This window comes from Nannospalax galili, unplaced genomic scaffold, assembly GCF_000622305.1.
Source record: "Nannospalax galili isolate Female #2095 unplaced genomic scaffold, S.galili_v1.0 scaffold389, whole genome shotgun sequence".
Classification (NCBI taxonomy): domain Eukaryota; kingdom Metazoa; phylum Chordata; class Mammalia; order Rodentia; family Spalacidae; genus Nannospalax; species Nannospalax galili.
The window spans coordinates 343,354-368,681 of record NW_008360310.1 but is presented as its reverse complement, the minus strand read 5'-3'; the positions used below and the strand labels follow the sequence as shown (position 1 = coordinate 368,681).

General features: G+C 42.0%; 1 protein-coding gene and 1 pseudogene across 4 annotated transcripts in view; both read left to right on the top strand.

The window, feature by feature from the left end:
• Window positions 1–25,328, top strand: part of Paip2b (poly(A) binding protein interacting protein 2B) — a 47,547-nt gene that overhangs the window by 5,537 nt on the left and 16,682 nt on the right. For all 3 annotated transcript variants that reach the window (XR_003848023.1, XR_003848022.1, XM_008824699.3), the window contains exon 2: window positions 23,140–23,288. Coding sequence is in view for 1 of the 3 variants with exons in the window: in XM_008824699.3 (XP_008822921.1) it covers window positions 23,151–23,288 (138 nt within the window). In the remaining 2 variants the exon portion in view is untranslated. The remainder of the gene's footprint in view (window positions 1–23,139; window positions 23,289–25,328) is intronic.
• On the top strand, window positions 16,215–19,715 carry LOC103726961 (annotated as a pseudogene). Its single transcript, XR_606925.3, has one exon. The product of XR_606925.3 is annotated as a rho GTPase-activating protein 7 pseudogene (transcript).

Sequence of the window (25,328 nt, the reverse complement as noted above, 5' to 3'; positions counted from 1 at the left end):
TTTGTACTTGCTGTGTATGTTCATGTGTGTATATACAGATATTTGCATTTTTAAAATAGAAAGGGATTTATCCTTGGTGCTTAGTCATTTTTATGAGATAAATCCCCCAAGGGTACACTAGCTTTGTCTGTAGATGTCTTTTCTATATGTTACTCTGTATAGTGAGATCTAGGAATAGGGCTAACTTTGAGCCCAGTGAACATGTGACCTTGTTACCTAATCAGAATCCTTCCAGAGGCCACTTCAAAGGCATAGTGAGAATGAACTGGGTATGTGTAGGTGGCAGTGCTTATCCTTACTGTTTGTGATAGCATGATGGGGTGACTTTATTGTCCATCGAAGGGAACTGACTGTGCATATCACGTACACTGTAAAATAGAGAACGACAACAATCTGTATACTGATGGAGAGGAGCTCTAATATATATATTTAGTGTTTAGTATGCTACTTTTTGTGTTGAGGCAAAAGAATATAGTAAAAATATATATGTGTATTTACAAAAAGAAATTCCAAAAGGAAACCAATTAAAAGATGGTATGGTGGTGCCTGCCTATAACCCTAGCACTCAGGAGGTTGAGGGAAGGAAGGAAAGGTGGAAGGAAGAAAGGAGGGAAAGAAGGAAAAAAGCGATTACAGCATTTGTGGTGGGAGAATAGGCATAGAAAAGGGATTTTGCCATATGCGTTTGTACATAGGTATATACTGTGTTCTGATTTTTTAATTATATATTTGTTGATTGATTGAGACAGGGTCTCCCTGTAGCCTCAGCTGGCTTGGAACTGGCTGTGTAGACTAGAATGGCCTTGATCTCACAGAGACCTGCCTGCCTCTCTGCCTCTTGAGTGCTGGGATTAAAGGTGTGCATCACTATTCTCAGCTATGTGGTGGTTAGTTTTAACTGTCAACTTGACACAACCTAGAATAAGTTCTGTCTGTCTACCATGTGGGTTCTGGGGATGGAACTCAGGTTGTCAGGCCTTGTAGCAGGCACTTTTACCTGCTGAGCCATCTTGGCAATTCACTTCCCTTTTTTTTTAAGTGATTTGTCATTGCACTGTCTGAGGTGATACTATTAAATTCTGAAATCCTGTTGAAGGTGAAAATTGAAGCGAAACTCAATAGACCTGGTATGGAAATGGAAAAATGGAGACAGTTACAAAGGAATACACAGATGTGTATATATGTGCACTGCTATAAATATATTACATTTACGTACATGCTATACACATTTATTCATTTTGTATTTTTGGTTTTTTTGAGACAGGGGCTCATGTAGTCCAGGCTGACCTAGAACTCTGTATGGCCAAAGATGGTCTTGAGCTCCTTACCTTCCAGTTTCCACTTCTCATATGCTGGGATTACAGGTGTGCACTACCACTCCCAGCTGCACATAATTTTTAAATTATTATTTATTGTCAGCTAGAGAAGATGGTATCTGTCTGAACTCAGAGCTTCCACAAGCATTTCTGGCCTGTCAGTTCTCTAATGTCTGTTGTTCCACCTCCCATAGTCTCAGTTTTTTAATTGAGCCCCTGGTCTAGCCTCAACTGGTTTGGAGAAGTAACTGTGCTATGTACAGTGCTTGGGTACATCCCTGTATGAGCACACACTCATTTCACGCCTCACTCCAACAGAAAAGAGTTTGGGTTGGAGAAGTAACTGTGCTATGTACAGTGCTTGGGTACATCCCTGTATGAGCCCTGTATGAGGAAAGGGAGGGGAAAACTAGATTCTAGACTAAGTCAGAGGTTCTGAATTCTGGCTACTAATCGGAAACAAACCAGGCATTTTCTAAAAAAGTGTTCCACTGTATTTTTTGAGACACCTTCTGTCTCTGAACCCAGAGTTTGCTGATTCAGCTAAACTGGCTGACTGGTGGGCCTCTAGGAAGCCTCCTTAGCTCTAGAGGTGTGCTAATGCCATGCCCAGTGTTTACATGGGTTCTGGGGATGGAACTCAACTCCTCAGTGCTCAAGCACTTTACCAACAGAGCCATCTCTTCTGCCCTACCGCTTAAAAGTAATTTTATGTAAGCATCTTGGTGCTAAGCCTCAGGTCAGACTACTGCTGGTCTAAGGTGAATTTTCATCAGCTTGTGAAAGTAAGAAAAATAATGACCATGTAGTGTTTTTCATAAAATTAAATTTATATGGTTTAACAGATTTTCCTTCGTGTAGAGTTAAAGCTTCCCTATGTTTTTCAATGCTAAAATAGCTCTTTATAAAATGACATTGAGGGGGCTGGAGAGAGAGAGGGCTTAGTGGTTAAGAGCAGCCAGTGCAATGAAGTAATTTTAGTCCTGCTTTCCTCGAGATATTTTGAAAATTTTACTAGTTTATGAAATCTTGAAGACTATATAGTATTTCTTATCTAGTCATTCTTAGAAATGGTTTTTAAATCCTTGGGAAGATAAGTCCGTAGATGAAGCCTGTAAGTCTAGAGGAGGTGAGAAGTTCCTGTGTTCTTTGTTGTGTGATGCTCTGAAGCCTCTAGTGCAGTACTCTCTACCATGCACTTTAATACTTCGGAGTCCACACTGGTGAGTAAATGAAGGCTTCAGCTCATCTCAAGTCAGGTTTTACGGCCAGCTAAGTTTTGACATGAAATGTATGAAAATAATTTAAAATTCTAAATCTGTAGAGCTTTTTGGGTGTTGAAAAGATTACAGCCCTAGTTAATGCCTGGGGGCTTTTTTTTTTTTTTTTTTTTTTTTTTTTTGCTTTGTTTTTTGTTTTTGTTTTTGTTTTCTTTCCTAAAAGTGCCAGATTGAATGCAGCTGTGAATGTTTATGGTAAAGGATTTCCTGTATTGTGATTTAAACACACCAGCAGATAGTATAAGCTTGTTCCTGCCTTTCTTCCAAAGACCTCAGTCCTCTTACTGAATAGCATTTTTCTTCAGGCTCCTACTCCCTGGTCATTTGCATTGTTTGAGAAAATCAAAGTTTGTCTTTATGGAACTAAGTAGGTAGTGATTAAAGAGCATTGACTTGCTAGGTGAGGTGATACACACAATTAATTCCAAATCCTCAGAGGCTGAAGCAGAAGAATGGCAAGTTTAAGGCAAGCTTGGACATAATGAGACCGTGTCTTAAGGTAGAACACAGAAAACCCAAAAGGAGTAGAGATGTGGCTCAGTAATAGAGTATTTGCCTTCATCACGGGCTTCAGATGAGAGAGATCTGAGCTGAAGCCAGTTCTGGACTTCCAAGGTTGTGTAAAACCTTAGGTCAGACCCACTGTTGAGTGAGTCTCTGGACCGAAAAGTTCACTAGAAGAACTAGGGTAACAGCAGCCATTGCCTTATTGGTTACTGTGAAGGTTAGAAAGGAGAACAGCCATCAGGTACTTGGAAGAGCTGTTAGTTTCTTGTTCTTGCCCCTTGGTTTTGGGTGGATTGCTCATTTCCTCTATGTAACTCAGTTATCAGATGAGGCCTTTTCTTGTTTTTAGGGGGTTCAGGGGAACTCAGCTTAAATGCTTTCTCATTTCATGATCACTTTAGCTCTATTGCAACTTAAACATGAACTCCTATCTCTTCGGTGGTTTCCACTCAGGCTCCTAAGCAGTTTTACAAAGTCCTGAGTGAGGTGTAGCACACATTACATGGGTGAAGCCCTTCCCTCTCAACTTGCCCAGTTCTGGCTGATTTTTTTTTTTCACTTTTATGTGTGTGCGTGTATTGCCTGCATGTAGGTAAGTGCACCCGTGTCATGCAATGCCCACATTGGTCAGAAGAGGCTCTCGGATCCCCTGGGACTGGAGTTACGGACAGTTGTTAGCTGCCATGTGGGTGCTGGGATTCGAACCCGGGTCTTCTGCAGGCCCAATCAGTGTTCTTAACCCCTGAGCCTTTTCTTTAGCCCCAGTGGCTGATCTTTTTTTTTTTTTTAATTATTTTTATTTTGTGATTTTTATGTGTATCAGTGTTTTGCCTGCATGTATGTAAGTGCACCTGTGTGTGCAATGCCCACCAGAAGAGGGTGTCGGATCCCTTGGACTGGAGTTATGGATGGTTGTTAGCCACCATGTAGGTGTTGGTCACTGAACCTGAATTCTCTGCAAGAGCAGCCAGTGCTCTCTTAACTGCTGAGTCATCCCTCTAGGCCCTGGCTAATGTATTCATGGTGTTGCAGCACAGGGAAACGTTCCCCTTCCTCAGAGCAGTTCTGCCCAGACCCTGGCCCCTCATGGGCACAGATTTCCTTAGGGAATTAACTTTCAAATTTTATCCCATGTAAAATACTTTTCTTCCTAAAATCCTTGTAGTGAGTACTCTTGGTTTCTGTCTCATTATAATGTATTTAGACTACTTGACTCTCTTCTCCACACTTGGCTGTCGCAAACAATCCTTTGTTGTTGTCTCAAAAAAATGTGTCAACTAAAATGAAAGTAAAGGGAGCTTTAGAGATGACTCCGCGTTAAGAGTACTGGCTGCTCTTGCAGAGGACCCACATTTGAATTTCAGCATCAACATGGCAGCTAACAGATGCCTGTAACTCCAGTTCCCGGGGATCCGACCCCCTCTTCTGACCTCTTAGACATTGCATTAAATACATGCAGGCAATGTACTCATACACATAAATAAAAATAACAAATAAAATATTTTATGTATTAATATTATAATTTTATATTTATAAATAAAATATTTATTTGTATGTTTTTTGGAGATTGGAATTACAACCTACTGGGAAATGAAGAGTGCTCAGCACAGATCCTCACCCTGAGAGGCACGCACAGACATTGCCTGAGAAACGAGATTTAAAGTACCATAGTCTGGAAATAGCAGAAAGCAGAATTATTTATTGAGGACCAGTGGGTGCACCAAAACATGCTAGATGCTCAGCCTCAAGAAACTTTAAAGGTTACAAAGTAGACTATTCCCAGCACAACTAATGAGTCTTGTTTTCCCAAGTGCATACATGTAAAATGTCAGATGTAAAATGGAGGTGAATATAGGGAGACTTTGGGCAGAGATGTATTCAGACTTCTGTTGTGGCATTTCTGACAGTTGAATTGCCATGGTAATTGACATTTAGAGACTTGCTGGTAAGGAAGGTTACACATATTTTACATGTAATAATCTACCCTGGTAAATTTTTTGGTTAGTCTTTTCTGTTAAAAGACATCACTTCACAATATTGCCTGTTAGTATACATCTTGGGCCTGCAGAGATGTCTCAGTGGTTAAGAGCATTTGATGCCCTTGCAGAGAACCTAAGTTTGGTTCCCAAGAGCCTCTTCTGGCCTCCTTGAGCACCAGGCACACATGTGGCACACCATACACACAAGCAAAACGCTCATACACATAAAGAAATAGTGTGCATCATTTTGGAGCTAAGCTGGAGAAGTCAGGGTCCCTGTGTTAACCTCCCATTTGAGGTCATCCTGGAAAGATACATTGATTGTCTTCAACTGGTGGGGGTGGGGGGGGTTGAAGGTGGGTCTTGCCTTTAAATATTGGCAAATCTGTTGAGTTTGCATATCAAGGTGGGTTTAAATGTATTATAGACTCATTGTGTACTGAGACTCAGTGTATGTACTGACTTGTGTACATTTTCAGTAGGATAATGTCACAGAACATACTCAGGGCATTGTTTGTAAGAATTTGTGGTCTGTTAATAGGTATTAGATTAAAAATGAACTAAATGGGTATCTGAGTCCATATGTGTGATTTATTTTCTCACAGCTCTGCATGCTAGGATCAAGGCAGCAGCAGGTTTGCTCTTCTGGTGAGGCTGATCTCTGCTTGCAGGCTGGCATCTTGCACCTCTCTGCTGTTCTCACAACGTGGAAGGCAGAAGGGCAAGAGAGCAGAGTGCTGTGTGAAACCTCTTCACTGACAGCCTTAATCCCACTTCAGAGAAATACCTGGCTTCATCCTCTCTCCAAGGTGGTGCTCTTGATACTGTCATATTGACCATAAGCCAGCACCTGGATTTTAGATGAGTTCAAATCAGAGCAATAAGTAATAAATAAAGAAATAACAGAAATGAATAAATTAGTAAGTTAGGTGTGCTTGGTAAATTAAACAAGAGTTCTCAGAGCAGTGAATTCTCATAGCTGTGGATGTGTTTGTGTGGTTCATGTATGTGTGTGTGCACTTGAACATGTTTCTGTGTGTGCTTATGGAGGCCAGAGGTCAAAAATGGATGTTTTCCTCAGTTGCTCTCCATCTTGTTTTTTGAGAAAGCTTCTCTGACTGAACCTGGAGCTCATTGATTTGGTTAGACTGGCTAGCCAGTAAGCCTTAGGGATCCATCTCCACCTCCCCAGCTGTGGGATTTTGCCACAGCATCTGGCTTTTACATCGTCGGTGCAGGGGATCAAACTCAGGTCTTCACACTTACACAGCAAAGACTGTGTTTATTGAGCCATCTCCCTGGTCATTAACTCTGGGTTTTTGTCTCAAAGAGCTCTTTTAAGACTGGTATTTGTAGAATGCGAATTTGGGAACTGCTGATGTAGAAATTAGGGTAATTAGAATTTCTGTTTCATGTAGCGTTTTGCCACTGTATTAAAGGAACAGCTTGCAGTCATCCTTAGTCTTTCTATCAAAATTATCTATAGCAAATTAACAAGCAAAAATGAAAAAATTGGGCGTTCTTAAGGCCAAATAAACCAGCATATGTGGAAGGTGTGGTTTTGTAAATGAACCCAAGTGATCTCTTGACTAAGAACTAGGGGATAGAACATGCCTTCTTGTCATTTTTTTTTTAATGTGTATGCATGTATTGCCTGCATGTGTGTAAGTGTACCCACGGTGTGCATTCCTGGAGGAAGACAGAAGAGGGTGTTGGATCCCCTGGAACTGGAGTTATGGACAGTTGTTAGCTGCCATGTGGGTGCTGGGAATTGAACATGGGTCTTCTGCAAGAACAGCCTTGTGCTCTTAACTGCTGAGCCATCTCTCTAGCCCCCGCCAGGTGCTTTTTAATCCTATTTGAGCATCTCTTCAGTTTGTGTTCTTGGCTCTGGTCCAGTCCAAGGACAGTACTGCTGCCTTAAATGAAGCTCAGAGTGATTATTTTTCCCAAACAGTTTGTTAGGATGGCAGCTTTTTAGATCATTTTAGGATGCATTGTAACATTAGCAGAGAAGAGGTTGTGTTACATTTATATTGTCTAATCTGGGAATCTTCAGTTTAATTTAAAGGATGCCTCTGTAGTTGCTTCTTGTTACATTTTTACTCTTGAGGATAACATAAGTAATTTCCCTTTTTCTTGACTTTCTTGTCTGTTGGGAATTCTTTTGTTTGAGGATTTTTGTCTTGTTTTGGGGATAGGGTCTTGCTGGGTAGCCCAGGGCCACCTGGAATTCGCCATTCTTCTGCTTCAGCTTCTCTGGTGCTGTGACTACATTCATACACCACCACACACAGCTTAACTAATAAGTTTTTGAAAGTGTTTTGTTTTGTTTTGTGTTTTGGTCTTTTTGAGACAGAGTTTCCCTGTAGCCCCAGCTGTCCTGGAACTCACTATGTAGACCAGGCTGGCCTTGTACTCACAGAGATCCGCCTGCCTCTGTTGGGGTTAAAGGCATGCTACCAAGCCCGGCCTGTTTGTTTTATTTTTGTTTGTTTTTTTAGCAATGGAGATTGAACCCAGGGCCTTGCATGTTGTAGTCCAGGCTCTACCTAACCCCCTTTTTTTTTTACTTTTTTAAAAATTTGAGATAGGCCAAGCGTGGTGGCATACACCTTTAATCCCAGCACTTGGGAGGCAGATCTCTGTGAGATCAAGGCCAGCCTGGTCTACACAGCGAATTTCAGGCTAGCTGGGGCTACAGGGAAACCCTGTCTCAAACAAAACAAAAAATTGAGACAGGAGCTCAGTAAGTTTCCCAGGCTGGCCTTATTTACTCTGTTAGACCCGTCAGGTATTAAACTTTCACTCTTCCTTCCTCAGCCTGAGTAGCTGGGATTACATGCTAGGACCACCAGGTTTGGCTTTTTCAACTTGTAATTGCAAGTCATTTACATTTCCTGTGTTCTTGACAAGCACATTAGCAGTCTATAAGTGCTGTTTCTGCACCAGAGGGAAGATAACTAATGGAGTATTCGTGGTCAGTATAGGAAAGCTTAGCACGATAATTCCATATGTTTTGTGCTAAAGTCTATGCAGCCTCTTCATGAACAAATGAAACAGACATATAGGAGATAAAATCATTCTAATTGCAGACTATTTAGAACTTGGCTTTTAAATCTGTACACATATTCCCTACTCATCCTTCTCATCCCACAGAAAATGAACTGCTCTTCTTGCTTCTTATCTTCCATGAGCCCTCACCAAATGAGTTTATATTCTTATTAAAGGAAGATTGTTAAATAAGGAGAAAGAAATTGACGTAGTATGAAGTATAATGTGGCATATAAAAATATGTTTTACATGAATTTAGAAGGCTGTATGAAGTTGTGTTGTTGCTTATTTGTTTGAGACATTTATATTATTTTGTCTTATTTTAGCACAGACTGGCCTCAAATTCATGATCCTCTTGCCTCCACAGTGCTCTCCTTCTCCTGTCTGCCACCCCCATTTCCTGTGTTTCTCTGACAAGACCATTTATCATTGGAGTTCACTTGCATAATTCTAGGTGATCTCCTTATCTCAGGGTCCTTAATTACATGTACAAAGGTCCTTTTTCCAAGTAATATAATCTTTGCTAGTTCCAGGGACATATCTTTTGGAGGGCTTTCATTCGGTCCACTGCACTGAAATTATCTCTTTTTTTTCTGTGCTGTTCTACTCTCCTGGTCTCCTCATCTCGGCTCCTTCTCTTCTCTATCCAACTCCTCCAGAGACTCACATCAGCTGGGTCCTGGAATCTCTTTCTCTTTACTCTCTCCTTAGACAGTCTCTTCAGTTACCAGTTAGAGAAATGACTACTCTAACTATATTTAGACAGACCTCCTATTCCTGCTACATATAGCTAACACACTTAACATCACCACCTAAGAAAAGTTTGTGCTTCCCCTTCCCACAGAGTTCCACAGCTGGTGAATCCACCCACTCAGTTCTGTATACCAAAATTATCCTTGATACTTCTCTCACACTGACTCCCCACACACAGTTCAACACAGAAAACCTCCGACAATTTGGAATCTGCCTGCTTCTTCTTGTGCCGTTGTAGCCCAAGCAGCTCTGCATTTTCATCACACAGCATTAGCCATCCTGCTGGTTTCATGAACCCTCAGACTCTAATCCAGTCTACACAGTGGAACATAATTTGGACCATGTCACTTTGCTGCTAAGAATCCCTTGTAATGGCTCCCATTTGATGAAGTCCAAAATCTTTCTTGTGATCTCTCAGAGCCTCTCTGATCTGGCCATATTCGGTTTCCCAACCTCATCTCTTCCTTCTTATCCTCTCTTGAATTCCTAAACGCTGTCTCCAGGCCCCGAGTCTTTGAACATGCTTTTAATCATTCTTTATTACTAATTTGCATTCTTTTGGTATCAGTGAAAATGTTACCCACTCCTAGATTAGATTGCCCCCACCTTTAGTATTCTCATAGTCTTTTTTACTTCTCCTTTTATGGCACAAATAACAATTCCTCTTTTAGATGAGTTTTGCTATGTGTTCAGGTTGCCTCGAAAACCCCTATGTAATCAAGACTGGCCATGAACTCAAGATCTTCCTGCCTCTGCATCCTGAGTGCTGGAATTATAGGCATATGTCATAACTACTTGTAATTATTTGCTCATTTTTCTCCTAAGAGAATGTAAATACAACTAGGGCAGAACTATGTACATTGCATGACAGTGCCCAGCTAAATAGTTGCTCAAGAGTTTAATGAATGAGTGGAGTGAGCTAATGACCTGAGTTGCTAAGATGTAATCAGAAAAGTTACATTTGAAATAAAATGAAATATAACAAGTCTGAATGTAGTAATGATACTTTAGAAAAACGCGTGCATGCATGCGTGTGTGTGTGTGTGTACATGCGTGCGTGTGTACATATACTGAAAAATCTCATTGAGGTGCAAAGAACAGGTTTTGGTATGAATATGTTGGGTCTGGAAGTTGTGGATGTGCAGAGTGTTGCATTGAGGGAAGCATGTGTTTTAATTATCCTAGATGCATTAAAAGTCCTGAAATATATTATGGCTGGGAACTAAGACCCCTGTTTTAAACTTGACTGTGGTAAGTCAAATGCTTTGGCAAGATTGTGTAACCCTGCATTTACTATGAATGGGGTTGTGTGCTTTCCCAGTTTTAGCCAAAATGACACTCCATTTTTAGCATGTTTCTTGTTGATGGTTTGAATATGAAGTATTCCCCCAAAGGGTCATGTGTTGAAGGCTTAGAACCCAACTGGTTTCACTGTTGAATTGTTTGGATCATGAGATGCTTACTTCAGTGAATTAGTCCATGTTGAGTTGATTAGTGAGTGAGCTGTTAGGGCCTGGTTGGAGAAAGTATGCCTGTGAAGGATTGATTTTTGTCCCTATAACCCTCTCCCCATTTCTCTCTTTCTGCTTCCTGACTGCCTTGAGGTGAGCAGCTTTTTTCTACTGTGCCCTTCTGCCTTGATATTTCTACTTTGGCACAGGCCTAAGAACAGTGGAGTCAGATGATCATCATGAGTTGAAACCTCTGAAACCATGAGCCTAAAGAACTCTTTTCTCTTTTGAGATGTTTGTCAACTGTTTTGTCATAACATCAAAAAAAAAAACATATATTTCTCCTGCATATGTCAGGTATGGAGGAATTATAACTTTCAAATGTTCTTGGGTTCCCTAATGCAGTATACACCCAGGCAGGACCTGAACTCCACATCTACTTTGGGGTCTGATCTTGACACACTCAAGCAGTGACCTACTCCATACTTATCTGCTACCAGAGAACTACTTAGGGATTCCCAAAACTTAGGATTTTAAACAGCAAATATTTATTTTGTAGGTCAAGAACCTGGGAGCATGTCATGAAGTTGCAGGCTGTTAGCTGGGGCTGCTGTCTCCAGAAGACTTGCTTGTGGGAAGGTCGCTTCCAGGCTCACACACTAGTGGCTCATTTCCCTGTCATGTAGGCCTCTGCAGCATGACTGACGGCATGGCGGACATTCTGATTCTTAATCCTGCTTATGAAACTGAACATTTTTTTTCACCTCCAATAGCCCTGAGCATATTTTCTTTTTTCCCCCTGCACTCCAGCAGAATCTCTTCTTCTACCCAAATGCTAACTAAACAAGACGTACTTTAAGTACTTGTTCACTCTCCATGTGATTCTTTTTTATTTTTTAATGTATATGTTTTCCCTGCATGTATGTAGATGTACCACATGTATGTAGTATCTGAGGAGGTCAGAAGAAGGCATCAGATCCCCTGGAACTGGAGTTATGGGTGGTTGTTAGCTGCCATGTGGATGCTGGGAATTGAACCCAGGTCCTTTGCATGAGCAGCCAGTGTTCTTAACTGCTGTGCTATTTCTCTAGCCCTAGTAGTATGATTCTTAAACTAGCCTATAACACAGAAAGGCAGCTTAACCCCTCAACCTGGTACTTTCTTTGACTTACTATGGCATTGTGTGAATATTTTTTCTCATAATGTGATTGAACAGATTATCTACATCAATCAGAACATAGATGTGATAATATTTTATTTATTTTATGTATATGAGTGTATTGCCTGCATGTGTGTAAGTGCACTGTGTTGTGCAGTGCCTGCAGAAGTTAGAAGAAGGTGTTGGATTCCCCTATAACTGGAGTTATAGATGGTTGTTAGCCACCATGTGGGTACTGGGAATCAAACCTGGGTCTTCTGCAAGAGCAGCCAGTGCTCTTAACTGCTGAGCCATTTCTCTAGGCTCAGAGCATAGATGTGATAGTGCTTTGTTAATTTTTAAACACTGTACAATTATATAGTTGTTAGATGGCTGCTGTTTGGAAAAATCACACTTTTCAGTAGTGTGGAAGATATAGGGTAAATGATCTCAAATACAGATCATTAGTGTATCAACCTGAGAACTTCGCTAAATATCAACAGTACCATTTCTGTGTTTTCAACTTTTTTGAAGTTATTTATATTAAGTTTAATAATGTGCTAACTAAAGGAAAACAAACTCAGTTTCTCCTACTATATGTTGCACAAAACAAATCACTTCTGTGATCTTGAAATGTGTGGCCTGAAGCAGATTCCAGCTGTGTGTCTGCCAGTATGTTTAATTCTGGCACTGTCTACCTAGAGATTGGATCAGGTACCTCATATTGAGAGATCAGTCCCACCAGATGGCTTCCCACTTCAGACAGCAATAGAAATTCCCCAGCCTCTGGAACTTCTGATCAACTGGCTGTCAGTTGGGGTTCCTACTACACCATCCTTAGGTTCAGTTTGCTAGTCAGCTCACATGCTAACTAGTTTAATTTAAAGGATATTTTATAGGATAGAAATAAATACTGCTGGGTTTGGCAGCACATACCTGTAATCCTAGCACCTGGTAGGCAAAGGCAGTTGGATATAGTAAGTTTGAGATCAGCCTGGTCTATATAGCCAGGAATGATACATAGTGAGATCCTATCACAAAAAAAATAAAGAAATAAAAAAAGACAACAACAAAGGAACAAATAGCCAAATGAAGAAGTCCATAAGATGAGGTTTGGAAAGATGTTGGGCCTAGGAACTTCATCCCATGGAGCTGGAGTGCACCTCCATCCCAGCTCATGGATGGCTTCTTGTTCAGCTTTCTGCATGCCTCCCATATGTTCAGCTGTGCAGAAGTTCCCTGAACCTTGCCTTTTTGATTTTTTAAAAGTATTTTATCTATTTATTCATTTTTATTTTATGTGTATGAGTGTATTGCCTGCGTGTATGTGAGTGCACCCGTGTCGTGCAGTGCCACGGAGGTCAGAAGAGGGCTTCAGATTCCCCTGGAACTGGAGTTAAGGACAGTTTGTAGCCACCATGTGGGTGCTGGGAATCAAACCCGGGTCCTCTGCAAGAGCAGTCAGTGCTCTTTACCACTGAGCCACCTCTTCAGCCCCTGATTTTTTATTTTTATGGAGACTAAATTATAAAAACGTGTTTGAAACTGGATGACTGTGTGACAGTGTGACTAGGCAGAATAGGTATAGTCTAGTGCTAGGAGACTGCATAGAAAAACCAGCAGGGCCTATCTGTCCAGATTCTTCTTGACCCCTACAGCATTCCCTCCTCCAAGCTTTGACAGAACTTCTGCCTAAATGGGTCTTATGATCTACCACACAAGATAAATCAGCGAATGTCTTTATGGCCAGTCCAAATACGAAAGGATAGGGGATGCTTAAAGCATAGTTTTTGTTCCTGCAACTTGCCTACAGGAGGAGAAATTGTAGCTTCTATGACCTTCAATGGGGAGAAAAAGACAGAGGAAGGTTGTGGTGTCTGAGACCTGAAGTGCCTCAGCCTCACAAGAGTCTGTCCAGGACTGGAGTGCAGCTCATCAGTAGAGTGTTTGCTTGCATGTGCAAGACCCTGGGTTCTAGCCTCAGCACTGTAGAAAGAAGACAAGACTAAAAAAAAGGACTGTCTTCCATCCTAACTGCTCTGAAGCCAAACTGAACCAAGACTGTAGTTCTACAAGCCAGGAACCATGGATGAGAGCCAAGGTTTTTATAAAACCAAAGCAACTATACGTGATGTTTTTATGGTTTCTGTTCCTTTCTTATGAACAAAGGTGCTTCCTGCAGTTTGCTCTCTCTTCAACTTGCTTCTAAACCAGAAGGTTATTTTTTCCCTTTCTTCCTTTTTATTTCTTAGGATCACTTGCACTAAGAAATTATGGGGAGGTGGGGGCGTGGCAAAGTCAAATGTTTTAGAAAACTGAACTCTGATTCTCTGGGTGATTTCCATATTTATGGGAAGTAGTATTATAGACAGTTGCCAGGTAAGGTCTTGGAAATAGCAGTCCAGCATAGCCTGCTGCCCAGCAAGGCCAAGGCCCTTCAGGGTCTTTGTGCTTAGGAATGCCACCGTCTTATGCAGGTACACTGGCATTCATGCCAGGTTTCTGTCCTGGCACACTGCATGTGGAAAGGTCAGCAGTAGAGAGGTGTATTCCCTCCCCACCCCTCCCATGGGACACTGTGCAATCTGAAATTGTACTGGGAATGGACATTGATTTCTTTTGTGTCTGTCTAGTATGCTAGATAGACATATTATATACTTGGTGTCTTACTTAAACCTATGATGAATTAAATGGCTTCTGTTTAAGATGAAATTTGGAGGGGTGGGAACAGGGTCTCACTCTAGCACAGGCTGACCTGGAACTCAAAATGATTCTCCTTCCTCAGCCACCAGAGTGCTGGCATTATAGGCATGAGTCACCACACCCAGCTTAAAGTGAAATTCTTTTAGAACTCTCAATGAGTAGTTTCCCATCTATTCTTGAAGTGCTGGGGGTTGAACCCAAGGCCATGTGTGTGGTGAAATACTTTTGTTTGAGACCCAGTCTCATGTTTCCCTGACTGACTCCAACCTGCTATGTAGCTGAAGATGGCCTTGACCTGCTGATCCTCCTGCTTCTACCTCCCAAGTGCTACCACACTTGGCTTTTCCATTTTTTTGCAATTTAAGCTTCTGTCTTTTATGATCTGTTTTATATAAATCTATATCAGATTAGGAAATTGCAGAAACTTCAGAGATGATTAAACAAGAATTTTTTTAGTGTTCTCAGAGCATATACAAACTTCCCAGAGTATTGCCTAGGTGGAAAATGATTTGTTGAAGGATACTTAAAGAAACCCTCTGGGCCTGTCAAGGTGGGGTAGAGCAGAGGTGGGAGAGCGGGATTAAGCCCCAGTAAACCACAGGTCTTTATAGAGTTTTCCTGTGAATGACAGCATGTGTAGACCTCAGCCTTGCTTTTCAAAAGTTGAGAATCAACTGGGCATGGTGGTGCATGCTTTTAATCCCAGCACTCCTATGGATCTGTGTGTGATCAAGGCCAGCAGGGTGTACATATCAAGTTCCAGGCCAGCTGGGGCTACAGAGAGACCTTGTCTCAAAAAAAAAAAAAAAAAAAAAAAAAAAGAGAGAGAGAGAGAAAGGGGTAACAAAGAGGTTTGGGGAGAGTGGTTTAAAATTGAATTTAGAAGGTGCGATGGTTCATATTGATTGTCCAGAAGAAAGAATTGGTAGTGCTGTTTGCTTTTTTCCTTTTATTTAGTCTTGAACCCCAGCACTAGCAACAAAAAATAATACAGAAGCCAAAGTAAACAAAAGTACTGCCCCAAAGAAACAGCTATAGTAAAGGTTCTTATAAAAGATAAGGAAAATGTATATATGTCAATAAAAAATGGCATGTGTGTGTGTGTTTACGAGTACCACATGTGCATGTAAGGATTGTGGAGTCACTTCTCTTCCTGACCTAGTGATCAAACTCAGCTTGTCAGGCTTGGTACTTTTATCTGCTGAGCCATCTTGCCAGTCCAGGAATTCATAGGACAAGGTGGCAACAAATCAAGAACTTCAAAAAAGTGCATCTAACTAACAGTGTAGCACTGTATTTCTAGCAGATAGCTTAAGGAAATCATTAGAAAAGATGAAGTTCATACAGACAGCATCACACAGAAACCCTAGACACAGCTCTGACATTATGACTGAGCTAATGTAGCACATCATACGTCAGTTGGCCCTATCATCTTCCTAGTGAGAAGAGACTGGGGAGTGTGTGTTTGTGTGCTGTGTGTGTGTGTGTGTGTGTGTGTGTGTGTGTGTGTAGCTGTATACATTGGATGTCAGGAAGGTGGTGTGCACAGTGTTGCTAATTATTCTTTACTTTAGATGGTTGAACAACTGGTGAACTTTTTTCTCCTTTTTGCTTATCAATACAGTGTATTTTATTTCGTTTTGCTTATTTATTTTTGAGATGTAGCTCAGTCATCAGACTTTTGGCAATCCTGCCTTGCCTCCCAAGTGACATGTATTATTTCTTTGAAATGCATATTAAAGAAAAACAGCATGAGACTCAGAGTAAGGATCAGTTGCTTACAATGATGATTAAGAATGCATTTCCGGCACACACCTTTAATCCCAGCACTTGGGAGGCAGAGGCAGGCGGATCTCTGTGAGTTCAAGGCCAGCCTGGTTATCAAACCCAGAACTGAGGGAAAAAAAAAAAATTAAAAAAAAAAAAAAAAAAAAAAAAAAAAAAAAAGCATTTCCGGCAGCGGGTGCTGAGAAGCGCTGGCTCTGGCCAGGCCATGGCTGAGCGTCCCTGCGCTTCCAGGTGAGAGGCTCCCACATCCGTCGACATGCTCCCTGAGAGCGCTCCTCCTTGTGGAGGCAGGATGCGCTGAGGACTGCGAGCACGCGCGCGTCCCGGTGCCATCGTGGGTCCCGGCGCCGGATCCAGACTCCTACATGCTCCCTTGGCGTCCCTGATGCTCGCCTGCCGCCTTGCGCCACGCTTGATGTGCAGAGACCAGCCGGACATCATGATCCTAACACAAATTGAAGCCAAGGAGGCTTGCAATTGGCTGCGGACAGCTGGTTTCCCCGAGTATGCACAGCTTTATGAAGATTTCTTGTTCCCTATTGATATTTCCTTGGTCAAGAGAGAGCATGGTTTTTTGGAGAGATGCCATTGAGGCTCTGTGCAGGCATCTAAATACTTTAAACAAGGGTGCAGTGATGAAGCTGGAAATTAGTCCTCACGGGAAGAGAAGTGAAGATTCAGATGAAGATGAACCTTGTGCAGTAAGTGGCAAGTGGACTTTCCAGAGGGACAGCAAGAGGTGGTCCCAGCTTGAGGAGTTTGATGTCTTTTGTCTAAAGCCAGGTTCCCCAAATGATTATCACTTGAAGAGTGCTGCAAGTCATGAGAGCATGCTGACAGAGCTCAGCGAGCGCCAGGAGGTGTCCTCTGTCCGCAGCCTCAGCAGCACCAGCAGTGTCCCCACCCATGTGCCCTATAGCAGAGATGCTGCAACACCCCCGACTAATTCCGTTATCAGTGCCTGCTCCTCCAGCCACTTTGTAGGCAATGATGACTGTTCTGCAGCCTGCTTCCCAGAAGGAACTGTCCAGCTTCAGTATGAAAGGCCATGAGAAAAACACCCTAAGTCCAAGACGCGAGCCTGCTGAAACGGATGGAGAGCTTGAAGCTCAAGGGCTCTCACCACAGCAAGCACAAGGTACCGTCCAAGTTGGGGCTGATCATCAGTGGGCCCATTCTCAGGAGGGTATGAACGAGGAGAAGCTGAAGTAGCTGAACTGTGTAGAGATCTCAGCCCTCAATGGCAACCACATCAACATGCCCATGGTACGAAAAAGGAGCTTTTCAAACTCCATGTAGCCCAGCAGTAGCAGCAGCCAGTCGGAGACAAACAGCACTGTCAGCACACCCAGCCCTGTCACCCGGACACGGAGCCTCAGCACCTGTAACAAGCGGGCGGGCATGTATCTGGAGGGCTTCGACCCTTTCAGTCAGCCCACTTTTAATAACATGATGGAACAGAACTTTAAAAACCAAGAGAGCTACCCAGAAGACACAGTGTTCTACATTTCTGAAGATCATAAGCCTGGCACCTTCCCCAAGGCCCTTTCCAATGGCTCTTTGGGTCCCTCAGGAAATAACAGTTCTGTGAACTGGAGGACTGGAAGCTTCCATGGCCCTGGCCATTGCAGCCTACGGAGGGAAAACAGCGGTGACAGTCCTAAGGAACTAAAGAGATGCAATTCTTCTAGCTCCATGAGCAGCCGCCTGAGCATCTATGACAATATGCCGGGCTCCATCCTCTATTCCAGTTCAGGTGACCTGGCTGACCTGGAGAATGAGGACATTTTCCCTGAGCTGGATGACATCCTCTACCATGTGAAGGGGATGGAGCAGATAGTCAACTAGTGGTCAGAGAAGTTTTCAGATCAGGGAGACTCTGACTCAGCCCTAGACTCTGTGTCTCCTTGCCCGTCATCTCCAAAACAGATACACCTGGATGTGGACCACGACCGAACAACACCCAGTGATTTAGACAGCACAGGCAACTCCCTCAATGAACCGGAAGAGCCCTCTGACATCCCAGAAAGAAGGGACTCTGGGGTGGGGGGCTTCCCTGACCAGGTGCAGTAGGCACAGACTGAGATGGCATAGCTTCCAGAGGTCTCACTGGCCAAGCTTCAACTCTGTACCTCTGCAGATTAACTGCCAGTCTGTGGCCCAGATGAACCTGCTGCAGAAATACTCACTCCTGAAATTGACGGCTATGCTGGAGAAATACACACCTTCCAACAAGCATGGCTTTAGTTGGGCAGTGCCCAAATTCATGAAAAGGATCAAGGTTCCAGACTACAAGGACCGGGTATGTTTGGAGTCCTGCTGATTGTCATCATGCAGTGATCAGGACAGCCCTTGCCTCAGAGCATCCAGCAGGCCATGCATTACCTTCACAACCACTGTCTGGACCAGGTTGGGCTCTTCAGAAAATCTGGTGTCAAAACCCAGATTCAGGCTCTGTGCCAGATGAATGAAAGTGCCATGGATTGTGTCAACTATGAAGGGCAGTCTCATGTTGAAGCAGTATTTTAGAGATCTTCCTGAGCCGCTCATGACAAACTCTCGGAAACCTTTCTACAGATCTTACCAGTATGTGCCCAAGAACCAGCGCTTTCAAGCTATCAAGGCAGCCATTATGCTCATGCCCGAGGTTCTCCAGACGCTTCTCTACTTCTTGAGCGATGTCACAGCAGTTGTAAAAGAAAACCAGATGACACCCACCAACCTGGCTATGTGCTTAGCCCCTTCTCTTTTCCATCTCACCCTGAAGAGAGAGAATTCATCTCCCAGAGTAATGCAAAGAAAACTGAGTTGGGGCAAACCAGATCAGAAAGATCTGAATGAAAACCTGGCAGCCACTCAAGGGCTGGCCCACATGATTGCCGAGTGCAAAAAGCTGAACAAGAGCTGAAGCCCCTCACACTGGAGGTGTTAGGACACCTGAGTAACGAAGAACCTGCCGACTACCGACACTTCCTCCAGCACTGTATAGATCGCTTTTATAAGGCCATCTCTTCTTTAAAGAGAAGTTCAAAAGCTGGGTCAGCTACTCCAGTTCTGAATAAGCTGAGCTGTCTTATAAGAAGGTGAGCGAAGGACCCCCTCTAAGGCTTTGGAGGTCCACCACTGAAGCCCCTGCTCCACCTGAGGACATCCTAAGGTGCCTCCTGAAGGAGCAGCACCTCTGGGATGTAGACTTGCTGGATTCAAAAGTGATCGAAATCCTGGACAGCCAGACTGAAATTTATCAATATGTCCAAAACAGCATGGCACCCCACCCTGCCCGGGACTATGTCGTGTTGAGGACCTGGAGGACTAATTTACCCAAGGGAGCCTGTGCCCTCTTACCTCTGGATCATGACCAGGCACCCGTGGTGGGGGTGAGGGTTAATGTGCTCCTGTCCCGATATCTGATTGAACCCTGCGGGTCAGGAAAGTCAACTCTCCTACATGTGCAGAGCTGATCTAAGGGGCCACATGCCAGAGTGGTACACAAAATCTTTTGGACATTTGTGTGAAACTGAAGTGGCAAAGATCCGAGATTCCTTCTGTAACCAGAACACTGAAACCAAGGATACCAAATCTAGGTGATTACTGAAGCAAAGCACCTGCATCGAGTGCCTTGGTGATTACCTCTAGAGCCTTGCCAGTCCTTGAAAGAGTCCTCTTTGTCGGGGCCTGAAACAACAATGGAAATATTGACACTGACTAGAGCAATTCGATATATATTTTAAAGCTCTTCCTGTTTGTCTTGGGTCTGTGTTATAGACCTTGACTGGAATATGAGACTGCAAAAAAAAAAAAAAGTAGTAGTAGTACTTATTCCAATTGCTTCTGAGAAGCAAAACTCTTTAAATGCATTATGGGAGATAATGAAGAGATGTCATTCTCCTGTGATATCAACATATATGCACCTGTGTCATTTATGTACAGTGCATTGAGGGACTGATGTATTCACTGGAAGAGTTGGTACTTGTTGACAGGTTTTCTCACAGATGAACAAAGAACGGTTTGCACAGAGGAGTGTGAATGTGTGTTTGTTGCTGGCTGAATGGCACAGGTGTAGAGACGGATGCAGCGTCTAGTACACTGAGATGCTCCAAGGATGCTGATGCACCAGGTCCCATCTAACCTGGCATAGCTGACTACACAGGGACCCACCTAGGAGGGGAACCCAACTCCCTTTTCCATTTTCCCCCAGGTTATTTTAAGCATTTTTTTCTTCTCCACAAACCTTTACTTTCTCTTAAAAGTAATTGTAGACTTACCCTGACATTCATTTTAATGCAGTTTGTTTTAGACCTTATTGCAAACTGTGATGTAGTTTTAACCAGTAAGATTAGTTCAGGAATAAACATCTCCATCACTCCCCTTACTGGCTCCAAAGAAAGAAGGGTTTTTTTTGGATTTTTTTTGTTGTGGCTTAAGTGAGATGTAAAAACTGAATGCTAACACCCATAACCAGAGCATCAAAGCATTTTTTTTTTTTTTCGGTGCTGGGAATTGAACCCAAGATCTTGCACATACCAAGCAAGTACTCTATGCTGAATTTAACCCCAGCTCTGTTTTTACTTTTTATTTTGAGACAGTTTCACCAAGTTGCCCAGGCTGGCCTTGAATTCATTGTGTAGCCCAGGCAGGCCTTGAACTTGGGATCCTAGTGCCTCAGTCTCACAGTAGCTGGGAAAACAGGCTCAGCTCATCAAAACTGTTTACCTTTTATAATTCATAGCATCTTCATGTTTGTAGCATAAATTCTAAGATATACACGGGGACGTGGGAAACTATGTCCCAAGGAGATTTAACCCAAACACAGAAGGCTTTTTGTTATTGGTGATGGTAGTGGTGTTAACAGTATTCCTGAAAGCTACACGTTTATTTGAATTGAGTTTGTCCTCATGCACAAATAGGTTTTCTGGTTTTAGGACTTCTTGTTGTTTTCCTTACATTTCTTTTTCTTTTCCCTTATAATGCCCTCAAACTGTATTTTAATAGTAATGAGAAATGGTCATCGGAGTCAAAAACAAATGATGCAGGTTTTTGAACGGGTAGTCCTTATACAGGTTTTATTGTCGTGGTAAAGGCTGAGTCAAGAGACGGTATTAGTAAATTTATTTTATGTGGATCGAAGGGTGAATAATGTATGAATGCGAGCTGAGGAAGCATTTTTATTGTTATAACTTAGCTATCTTGTCAGTGTTATTTCAAAGGTTCTTTGAAGAATTGGGGGGGTTCAGAGTACAGTTTAAAATTTGAGTATTTTCAATATCAGTGTTGCTTGTGAAGATATGTGTATTCAATCTTGATGGCCTCCAGATTTGTAAGATTGTATACTGTATATACCAGTCCATTGAGAAACATGTACACATGTCTGTCCACTGTGCTTTCAAACATAGATAAAGCATGATAAAGGTTATTTAAAATATACTTGTATTTATACCTCAGATATTCTTTTGGGTTTTGTACCTCAAGGCTCCCCCTGCCCCCACATTGTAAATACACTTCACATGAATACAGTCTCAGTGAAATAATAAATGAATAAATAAAGGAAAAAGTTTATAATTTGTCCTATATCTGTACAGAGTATACTCAGTTAAGTGTACTATTAAATGTTTAAAGTAAGGGAAAAAGTCTGGCCTGCTTGCCTCTGCATTACATCTTCCTCCACTCTTAGAAATACAGAGTGCAAAACCTTGCAACCCAATGCCAACCAAAGCCCAAAGATAGATCATCTGAAAAATCGGAGTGTGAATCATTCCAAGGCTGAGCTGCATCTGAGCCATTCACCCCAAAACAGGAAACCCTGGTGAAGGACACCTGAGATTCTCTGCACACAAAGGTCCGTTAGGAAACTATGATAGAAACATTGGGAGAACAGGCAACAGCAACAAAAGATGCTGAGAAGTAAGGTCAAGGTCACTGGTTAATTCCAAAAAAGGTCTCTTTCCCATGTTTAGTTTCTCCATTGAAAGGATTCCTTATGTCTGACGGGAGAAGAATTCAGAGGATGTGAACATTTCTGAGAACTCTGTTCATATCACGTACAGTGATGTTCCACAACTTATGTGTGACCGGTGGTCTAGACTGTAAACTCTGAGGACAGGCGCATCTCCTGCACATCTCTGTAACCCTCTACAGCAGCTTTCAGTGTTTTGTACTTGTAGGCACCTAATAAATTTGTTATTTGCTAACGTTAAAAAAAAAATGCATTTCCAGACTGGTGAGTTGGTACAGCAGTTAAGAGCACTTGCAGCTCTTAACAGGGGACCTGAGTTTAATGCCACCTACATCAAGAGGCTCACAACAGCCTGTAAGTCCAGCTTTAGGGGATCCTGCCCTCTTCTGGTCTTGGTGGACATCCATACACATGGCACATACTCACACAGACAACACATACAACAAATACATAAACATGAAAAAATAATCTTAAAATTTCCTCTTCCTGTTTAAATGGTAAAGAAGCTGATCTGCAGTAGGTTGGAGAACTTTGGGGAATTTAGCATTGGAAAGTTTCTACCTCACCCTGTGTTTTTGCCTAGAAAGCATAAGGCTGTACATTTTTTCCCTCTTACTCCTTTTTGTTTGTTTGGGGTTGTTTTTATTGTTTTCATTTTAGAGACAAGTTTTTATTGTTTGCAAGGTTTCACCAAGGCTGGCTTCAACCTCTGAATGCTAGGAGTAGAGATGTGAGCCACAATGCCCTGCTCCTGTCAATTCTTAAATAAATATACACCGGTATAATTGGTAACTGCAGAATGTGGTTGGTTCCATAACAATCTCAGACCAACAGTTTATTTTCATTTCAGTTCAAATCTTTAGCTTGGGTATGGTGGTGCACACCTTTAATCCCAGCACTCTGGAGGCAGAGGCAGGTGGATCTCTGTGAGATCAAAACCAACCTAGTCTACATAGCAAGTTCCAGGCTAACTGGGGCTACAGGGTGACCCTGTCTCAGAGCTTTTTTTTTATTTTGATATATCACAGTGAAAGATTTATCGTCCTCTTTTTTTTTTTTTTTTTTTTTTTTTTTTCAAAAAAAAAAAAAAAAAAAAAAAAAAAAAAACAGAATCTTTGGCTTACAACTTGAGAAGCTTCTGGAAGAATCTGGATATTTTAAATTCACATTTCCCAGATCCTTACATTCACTTTTTCCTTCCTTTTGCCCCTCTTTAGAATCTCTCAGAATGAATGGATCTAGTGTGGCAAGTACATCACCCAGTGTGAAATCCAAAGAGGACCAAGGATTAAATGGCCGTGAGGAGAAGGAGAACCCATTTGCAGAGTACATGTGGATGGAGAATGAAGAGGATTTCAACAGACAGGTAGACATAGGTGGAAGGCCACTTACTGTCCCAGGGAACTGCAGGAGTCCTTTGTTCTGCTTGCATGGACATCAGAGTAGGCACAAAGTAGCTCTTCTAGTGTTGGCAGCCAAACACTTATGGGCTAAGCTGACATACCCAGGGAACTAGAATTATAGTTCCAGACTTTAGCAGCCAAAGGGTTATAGCTAAGTGCTCAAGTTAGAGTGTACTGTTCTGGGTCCCAAGACAGGGCCTGACACTCAGGAGCTAGAGTAGTCTTCAGCCCTAAGCAGCAACAGTCAGAGCTGGCTAGGGTTACAGCTCCTGAACCATCAAGGAGAAGCACTTCCCTGTTGTCTCCCACCCCTGTCCCTTCCCTTCTGCCATCTTGGGGTCTCCATCTTCTCTGTACTTCTACCCCAACATCCTTCATTGTCTCTGCTGCTTCTCTGGCGTTCTTCAGCTGCCCTCTTGCCTCCGCTGACATTGCTACTACCACTACCAAGGTGGTGGCTATCGCACTCTGCTGCAGTGCCCTACAGCTCTTTGTGTATCTCATTCTGGAAAGTCAGAAGATATGATACAGGTTACCAGCCAGGCCACGATTTCTTTTTCCTTAAGATACAAATCAAGATGCATGTTGTGAAAAACATTTTATTTTTATTATTTTTATTTTATGAGTGTATTGCCTGCATGTGTGTAAGTGCACCCATGTCATGCATTGCCCACGGAGGTCAGAAAAAGGTGTCGATTCCCTGGAACTGGAGTTACTGATGGTGGGTGCTCCTGGGAATGAACCCCAGGTCCTTTGCAAAAACAGTCAGTGCTCTTAACTGCTAAGCCACCTCTCCAGCCCCACAAAACATTTCATAACCCTCTAAAACTAGAAGTGATTGTCATTGTGTGTGTGTGTGTGTGTGTGTGTGTGTACATGTGTGCAGGTGCATATGTAGATGTACCTGTATATATAGAAAACAAATGTCAACACTGAGTGTCTTCCTCAGTCATCCTCCACCTTATTTATTCATTCATTCATTCATTTTTTTTTGCAGAGGTATAAAAATCTTAGAACCATTTTACTTCTGTTATCAGTATATTATAAGTAATTTTGCCTTACTCTTATTTCATTCAATAAAAGTGATGCTCATGTAGTGTACATTTAAATTTTTAGGTTTACAGTTAAATTGTTATACAATATTTTACTCAGGATAAACCCTATAAGACATAAAATTGAATGAGGTTTTAACCTTTAAAAAAGATCGCCATTTCATTATTAAAATACACAGTTTCATACAGAAAATTTCTTTTCTTTTTTTTTTTTTTGTCTTTTTTGAGACAGGGGCTCCTTGTAGCCCCAGCTGTCCTGGAATTCACTGTGTAGACCAGGCTGGACTTGAACTCACAAAGATCCGCCTGCCTCTGCCTCCCATGTGCTGGGATTAAAGGCGTGCGCCACCACGCCCGGCTTGAAATTCTCATTTTTAAAAAAAATTATTTATTTAATGACCACATACTTAGAAGAAGCATTTCATTACAACAGCATTGATATATTCAATAACAATTTCCTGAGCTAAGATGCATCTCTTTCAAAATTGGCTGTAAATTTTTAGGTTTATACAGTTGAATTATTACAGTTATACAGTATTATACTCAGTATAAACCCTGTAAGACATAAAATTAAATGAGGTTTTAACCTTTAAAAAAGATCTCCATTTCATTAAAATACACAGTTTCATACAGAAAAATTTATTTTAATGCAATTGACATTAAGATGTTTGCATATGCGTTTCTAATCTCTATACAGCTGATTATTACTAGTCACAGTTGGTTACTTTCTGAGCTGCTTGGCATCTGAGCATGGATATAAAGTCATCAGGTAGATTTCAATGGTAGTGTTTTTCATGTCTACTAATTATTAAGGAGCAAACTTTTATGCTTTGAAGAATTATTTTTTACCCATTATATTTAAAAAAAATTTTAATATTTACATGATTAGAAGAAGCTTTTCACTACAGCTTTAACATATTCAGTAACACATTCCAGAGCAAAAGTATATCA